Source organism: Formica exsecta, unplaced genomic scaffold, assembly GCF_003651465.1.
Source record: "Formica exsecta isolate Colony F162 unplaced genomic scaffold, ASM365146v1 scaffold33, whole genome shotgun sequence".
In the NCBI taxonomy this organism is placed as follows: domain Eukaryota; kingdom Metazoa; phylum Arthropoda; class Insecta; order Hymenoptera; family Formicidae; genus Formica; species Formica exsecta.
In genome coordinates, this window is record NW_021850553.1 from 928,555 (window position 1) to 936,343 (window position 7,789).

Consider the following 7,789-nt stretch of genomic DNA (forward strand, 5'->3'; position numbering starts at 1 on the left):
CGGCATTCTTTCAGAGGATTTCGCGAACTTCTGTTCTCTCGATGCGGTTCTCTGATATGAACTTATAGGACTCATTGGGGCCGCGCTAATGACACGAACGCGATAAAAAGCAAGCGCAAGCTACTTTTCTGTCCGCCCTGTGAATCTTTTTCATCCATGGCGACTCCATCTTGTACGGAGGTGGGCCTTAAAACGTCCCAATGAGATTGCAAATGCGCGGTAGGACGATCTTAGGGTGCGATGATGGAAGGGCGAAATTGCTCGCGAAAACAAAAATAAAATAAAATAAATTCGAGAGTCGTGCGCGATCTCTGGAAATTGACAAGACAGAGGTGAGGGATTCCGAACACTTCGTTAAAACGAGTGTTCTTCAATTTATTTTTCGCGTCTCTCTTCTTTCAAAGAACATGTCTCTCGGTAATTAAAGACAAATTGCTTTAAGAGCCTATGTAATTGCAGAAATGTACACATTCGACAATATCAATTTAACAATTTTTACTTTTTTCCTATATATTGAGCAAAAAAAAAAGTATAAACGCATTGTACTGAAAAAATACATGACGTTAAAAAATGCGATTTAATAAACTGCTTATTCACGAATAATGGACAATAATTAGCGTATAATTATAATTACGTATAAAGTGTTAGAATACATACATATATTCATAAAAGTTTAGTACTTGGACCATTCGTTCTTTACGTATAGTGTGTGTTATGTTTGTTATTAATTCTTGAATTAATTGAGATATTTATAGCAATTTATGAAAGCTCTCCGTAACGATCTTCATCGAAATAACAGGGTGAAAAAAAAAAATTCAATGTACAAGTCACCGATATTATATTTCACAGTACAAGGATCGCAGTTAGTCCAGTAAAATAGTATCTGAAAATGGCAAAACGGATAGACAAGCCAATTTTTTGAGGGTGAGTAGAAGGTCATAGGAGATGCCCGAATTCACAAAGTTCCAACAAAGCTATTAAAAAAATTTGCAAACAAAAGTTGTAGCAAATATTTTTTCCTACAAAACTAAAAAAAAAGAAAAAGATTCGATCAATAGGAGCCGAGATATCCAAACTTACCCCTATTTTGAAGATGGCCGCCGACGCACAGGGAAATTTTGTTGGAACTTTGTGAATTCGGGCATCTCCTATGACCTTCTACTCACCCTCAAAAAATTGGCTTGTCTATCCGTTTTGTAGATATTCGGTGTTTTTGATACTATTTTACTGGACTAAGTCGGGAGCGAAGCAATGAAGTGCGATACGCGAGCACACCGTGAAAGTCGATCGATAAAGATCTAAATGAAAGTTGTAGAGGGAATATAAAGCGACTCTCCCGAGCGCAGCTACTTTGCGTAGGACCGACCGGTTTACCAGGAAAAGAGAAGAAGGACATTTTGCATGTTACGTGTTCTACACTGATTGGAAACTTGCCATCTATAAGTCATAGCTTGTCGAATAAAAAGAAATAATATTGCACGATGTAAAAGCTGAACCAATCATATACCATGCATACGTGTATCGATATAATGATGACATTTATAGCCATCATGAAATAACGTTAAAATGATAATTGTTAATTTCATTCGATAACTCTCGTTACGTTATTATATCTTCAGGTTTATTAAGTCTCAATTAGATCGTACTTCGTTCCTATCTGGAATAAACAATGCAGACAATCTTAACTTCTTTCACGTTTACATTTATCTTCGGGGAAAAAAAGATAGAAAAAAAGCACCAACTCGCGCGGATAGAATAATTTAGATTCGAAGGAAAAACCAAGATCCAGCTGTCTGAATATTCCGTGGGAGTATGGTAGAAAGATAGAGTTTCGTCCGACACACGTAAACGGGATATCGGCACCGCGACACGCGTTATTTCGATAATTAGGAGCTTTTTTCCTGACGAAGGTATCGTCGTCTCGAGTCTCACGGACTGGTTTGAGAATCTTACGGTCCATGTCCGCAGGTTCGGTCTACAGATAACGTACTGACGATCCTACCACAGAGGCGCGTCCTGCTCCTATCTATCACCGATATATGGCAGGGCTGTCTCCCGTTTCCCCAAATTATCCGGCGGCACGATGTCTCTTATCGAAACGTTTCGTTCACGCTCGAGAGCTTTTCAATCGCAACAACTTGTCTCGATAAATTTAAATCTCATGAGTTCTCTTGCGAAACATTGACTAAGCTAGGTGCAGTTAAAATTTTAAATACGTTAAATACACTTTCGACTTTTGTGTAAAATACTTACTCGCGTATCATGTACAAAGCGGTCTATTTTCGCGCAACGTTCGCGTTTCTCGAGGGCGTTGAGCACATTCTAGCAATGCCACGTTCAATCAACGACAAAAGAGACTGACTAGGAGGGAGCCTTGAATACTTAATTTCAACCACTTTACCTTTATCCATGCAGAAGTTACGGCCTTGATCTGTGCGGCACACACTTTCCCGCCTCGTCGTGCACACGGTAAATCTACGCGCTATGCAGTGCTACCAAAGGCACGAACACAATGCACGATAATTGAGTTACGCAGGCATGGTGCAAACTTCAGCGCAAACTTGGCACGAACGATGAAATTGCAAGACTTTACACTGACCTGACGAATTTACGACGGAATGCAGTGTTAATATAACAAGAGTTTATATAGATAAATCAATTTTTATTTTTTTGAAAGATTCTTGATAATCTAATACCGTATCATTATTCTTAAGAGGTGTTTGATACAAGGTGTGCGTAAAATATGCTTTTCCTCGTATAAATATTATCCAGAAAATATTCGAACAGTGTGTACTTTGCATAAAATATAGTTAATAGGTACTAAAACTTTTTTCACTAGATCTATATAAGACTATTTCACACATCTTGTAATGCAACTTATTCATGTGTGCATCGTGGAGTAATAATATTTTTCAAACTGTGATAGAGTGCTTGGATCAATTATTTCTGATTCGAGTAATAATAATGTGAGTATAATTGTGCCCCGTCGTTTTAGATTAGTAGCTATTAATTGCTTTCCTCCCCCGGCGTATTTCATTATGATGGGTGTCATTTATGGCCGCGCGCGGTTGCTGCACTCAAGCGAGAGAAATAACTTGATATTGTGCTTCTGTCGCGATTGGTTGAATCTAACACCTCTGCAAGTCTAATATATGTTGCAATTCAATTCATGGATTGTAAATGCGGAAAAAGTAAATGTTATATTATAATTTCTCGGAAGAAAATGTTAAAAATAATATATTTGAATTTTTTTCTTTCTAATTTTGTAATTGCATATTTCTTTGTTACATACACATGCAAAGACTTTTAGATGCTATTCGAACGCAGAAATATTAAGGTGACTCCATCTCTTGGTCATCTTGTGTAATAACGGAGGAATGCTATATTACAATGAGATGTAGGATATAAAAAAAGATGGAAATAGCAATTTAATAATTAATTTAACATTAATGATGTATTGAAATAATATATTTTTTTTTAAGTGTTCAAAATACATTGAACTTGAAAATAAAATACTAGATTAGCTTGGTTATTTTAAGGTTTGAGAGGAATATTGGGCCAATATTGAGGATTAACGGTATCTTTATATTTGTTTGTTGCAGCTTGCAAAGCAGTTTCCATTGCTAATATTTTTGAACTGTCATCACCATACAACAAGTCTACTTCCTGTTTCCTTGTACGAACGCTTTCAGCGCTATCAATGATGGGAATTTCTTCTACAAGGTATTCCTCCTTATACGCAATCTCATTAGATTTTTGTTTTTGCTTCAACTGTCTTCTGTGTCTCTCGCTCGTTTCAAAAAAGTTTAGCATATCTTCAGTCACATTAAACTCAACATCTTCAGTCACATTAAACTCAACATCTTCAATGTCTGATTTGGATCCTGTACAGTTTTCTTTCTGTACATCTTTATCATTATTCTCTTTATAATGATTGTTTTCCTGAATTATTACTGTATTAGGATAGGCATGATGCTGAGCTAAGAATCTCACTTTATTGCGCAGCATTTCATTCTCATATTCAAGAGCAAGGCAGCGTGATCTCCACCAGGTTACATTATGTCTGTAAACAGCAATTTATTAAACAATTAAATCTTTTGCAAGAAGCTAGTATCTTTCTCTCTCGTTCTCTATATATATTTGATTTATAATTATTTTTCTTTAATGCAATCTATTGAATTTTTTAAATAAATTTATGAAGAAAAAAGATTGCAGGAAAAAGAGAGAACGCAGGATAATTGTTATTTGTTTTATAAACCTACCTTTTTTGCCATTCCTGGGCTATTGCATAATTTTTCCAAAAAGTATCAGCCTGCATCGTGCTCGTTCCTAGTGTTTCTTGCACTTCGAAAGGATTAATATATTCTGGCAAGAGTTCCCAACGCTTCGCGGATTTAACCTCAATTTTAATTCGCTCGTGTAACTGTTTTCTCTTCAGGTATCGCTTTTTCTTCCACTTTTTGCGCCGTTTTGTGGCAACAAATTCCATACTTCAGAAATAGACTAGTTTACAAAAATTCAGCTGATTTTTTACGTCAACTCCATTGTTTACATCCCCGTACGAACGCCATGACATCCGTCACGAAACGACGGAATCTGATCAAGCATTTGCTTATTTTATTAATTTTTTTGCTTTTAGAGAAATTTAGTACATCAAACTTGATATTACGAGGAGGAGGAAGAGAGGGAATGGATAGATTTAGAGAGAATCTATTTTTTAATATATTGATTTTGATTAGAATACATCCTTATTTCAAAACGTAAAAACATTTATTTTTATATAAATGGAAACTTAGCTATTTTATACTGCACATCTTTCTTTATACTCTATAATCTCTACATTTTATATATAGAAAAACAAAATGATATATTAATGTAAGCCGACAACATTAAACATTGTAAATTATTATTTTAAATTGAAATAAGTTGAAAAAGATAAACCAAAATACAACTCATGATCAAGTTTCCAAAACTGACTAAGCATTCAGAAGATATTTTCTGAAGAAATGTCGAATTAGAGAGTTTTATATTATAATATATAAAATTTTTTTCTAGTGCATATATCCCAACCCTTTGAACACAGAATAAATTTCTTAAAATGTCCTACTATATAAAGATACCATGAATCCTCGATATTGGCACATGAAAAAAATGCAAAAATATATGAAAGATTAAATAGATGATTTTTATTAGAAATATACAGTAATATGTTGTGAGGTTTTATACAAATCTAAAAAAGAGACTAACTTAAGCGAAAATTATGTATATATAACACTCTTATCAAGATCTGGAGATGTTATCTTTATCCTGTTTCAGCACATTCAAAAGTCGCATTTTACAGCCATTTACAGTGAGACAGTTTTTTTTTTGCACTGAAATATCTATACATATTTTGCACACACAAACACTATAATAATTGTCTCTCTTTTTGTCGCTCTATACAGTAAATCTTATAAATATCTCAAAATTCAACACACTCCTTAATTACTTCTGAGAATGTATCCATTACATTCATTTTTTTATGCTTTAGAATTTCAAGCTTATAATCACAATCAGTCAATCACAATATTTAAAAAAAAGTACTTCATCTACTATCAATCGAAAAAAACTTAATTACTATGCTTAGAAAGGTGCTATTGTTGTTTATGCTTTTTTAAAGCATTTTCAAAGCATTGTTTATTTCTTATCTAATTTCGTTGAAAGCCGCGCATGGAAATTATTGTCAAGAATATTTTTGAAATCATATGTATAAGACCTCAAATAAAAACTGTAATAGATATTTGATTCTTCGAATTGAGAGACTTTCAATCAGTTTTCTATTAGTAAATCATTATAAAGCTCCAGTCCAGACCTCACATATACGTCGTATTCAACCCACGTTCGAATGATACTTCATCTTCTCCTAATTTAACATTGGCGCTACTTGAACTATTTCTCCTTGAATTATTAGTTCGAGTACCATTAACTCGGGCATTATTACCAGATGCCTCATCATCGCTTCCATTCATCGATGTCATTCTATGCAATCGCTCCATTCCGATAATTACACGAACATCATCAGGAATCTGATGTTCCGTAGCCATAAGCTGATAATAAATACCTTCCGCCTTAGAGATTGTCCAAGGTAACTCAATATGAAGTGACAAATCATTTATATGCTGCAAACAATAACATTATACTATTTTGAATTGAATTTGATAGAGATAATAATCATTGTCATAAAAAAAAGTTTTGAAAATTACTTTTAATATTTCTGTAAATCCATAATTATTTTCTATTAAAATATTCTTCTCTGTGTCCAAAATAGCTGCGCATATAAGCAAATGAAAGTTTTTACAAGGTAAATCCGTCCACAGTATTTCCCATAATTTTAATATATCGATCGCGCTAAATTCTCGCTTAAAGAGTACCAACAACCATCGAAAGCAAAAAAACATGTTGCCAGAATCATGTCTATTTAGATAGTATGCCAATTGTGGTTCCGTAGTGCACAATAAAGTATGCAATTGGCATAATTGTGCTTTCATGCCTTTCTGATCCATCTCAAAATTGGTGCTCTGTTTTAATAAAATAAATGCTCTGTTATAATTGAAATTGCATATACTTGCAAGTATTGGCATTGTATACTATTATGCAAAGAATATCAAACTCACCACTTTATCCATGAATCCAACAAAACACCAAAATGCATCAACCTCATTATCCATTAAAAATAAGATAGGACTAAGGAGATCGCTCATACCTTGAACATATCCTAAATCAAAATTGTACATTACATAGGTCATGAGTATGTCATACAGTTGTTCTAAGTGAGGATTATTATCTCCTGCATAATAAGGATGTGTTCGGTCTGTTCTATTTACATCCTTCTCTGAAATAAGATTAAAAGATGTACAATACTTATTACAAAAAATGTAAGATTTTATTTTCGTATAAATGGTAACTTAACTGCTTTACCTATCAAACTTTTTCGCTCCCTATAATCGGAAAATCGAGTCTCTTGCGCGGGCGTGAATGTACGCCATTGCAATTTCATCGTGAAATATTCATCAGTCTTTTTCCTCTTTAATTCTAATCTTTCATTATGCGTCGATTTCCATGGATAATAATTCAATAGAAATTTCCATACTTCAAAACGCAGTGAAGGAAAAATACCCTAATGAATTATCATATATCATAGAATTTGTTACATTATATATAAAATATCAATATATCATTGAAAAAATATTTGATATATACTCCGCGAAAAATGATTTCTTTGATAGCCTCTGGATTAATAATTCTTCCTTCTGAATCTTTACATTTCTCCCATTGTTCTTGTGTCAATGGTGCACCTGATAAAATTAAGAAACTTTTATTTAAATACATAATACATATGTAATTAAAAATTTTATATGTAAGAATCCTATAGAGAATATTGTAATCTGTCTGTGTTGTTACATATATTAATTTTTATATTTATATATTAATACGTTATATACCACGCGGACATGGTGGTCGCGGAGGTAAATCCACTCCAACTCCAATTACTTCGTACTCTTCTCCGGATCCTTCTCCAGATACAGATACAGATACACGTGGACGAGGATCGATTGTAAGAGACTGATTTAACAAATCGGCGACTGCCTCTTCAACAGGCCGTTTGACTGGCTCTTTATACACTATATTATTATATTATTATTATTATTATTAATATTATTATTGTAATTAATATTATTATTATTATTATGCATTTTATATATATATATATATATATATATATATATATATATATATATATATATATATA

The 7,789-nt window shown here is 33.3% G+C and overlaps 2 protein-coding genes across 3 annotated transcripts in view; both read right to left on the bottom strand.

The window, feature by feature from the left end:
* Nucleotides 1-3,450: 3,450 nt before the first annotated feature.
* Nucleotides 3,451-4,684, bottom strand: LOC115238250 (gem-associated protein 8-like). The gene is made up of 2 exons (XM_029811906.1): nucleotides 4,263-4,684; nucleotides 3,451-4,063 (listed from the first exon to the last, which is right to left on the bottom strand). The coding sequence occupies exons 1-2, from the start codon at nucleotides 4,487-4,489 to the stop codon at nucleotides 3,535-3,537; spliced, it is 756 nt and encodes a 251-aa protein (XP_029667766.1). The 5' UTR covers nucleotides 4,490-4,684; the 3' UTR covers nucleotides 3,451-3,534.
* Nucleotides 4,685-5,162: 478 nt separating this feature from the next.
* Nucleotides 5,163-7,789, bottom strand: part of LOC115238249 (TBC1 domain family member 15-like) — an 18,993-nt gene continuing 16,366 nt past the window's right edge. For both annotated transcript variants that reach the window (XM_029811904.1, XM_029811905.1), the window contains exons 4-9: nucleotides 7,482-7,661; nucleotides 7,240-7,334; nucleotides 6,958-7,156; nucleotides 6,654-6,871; nucleotides 6,243-6,557; nucleotides 5,163-6,158 (exon numbers count right to left, since the gene is read on the bottom strand). In XM_029811904.1, the coding sequence (XP_029667764.1) occupies nucleotides 5,853-6,158; nucleotides 6,243-6,557; nucleotides 6,654-6,871; nucleotides 6,958-7,156; nucleotides 7,240-7,334; nucleotides 7,482-7,661 (1,313 nt within the window). In that variant the 3' untranslated portion in view covers nucleotides 5,163-5,852. The remainder of the gene's footprint in view (nucleotides 6,159-6,242; nucleotides 6,558-6,653; nucleotides 6,872-6,957; nucleotides 7,157-7,239; nucleotides 7,335-7,481; nucleotides 7,662-7,789) is intronic.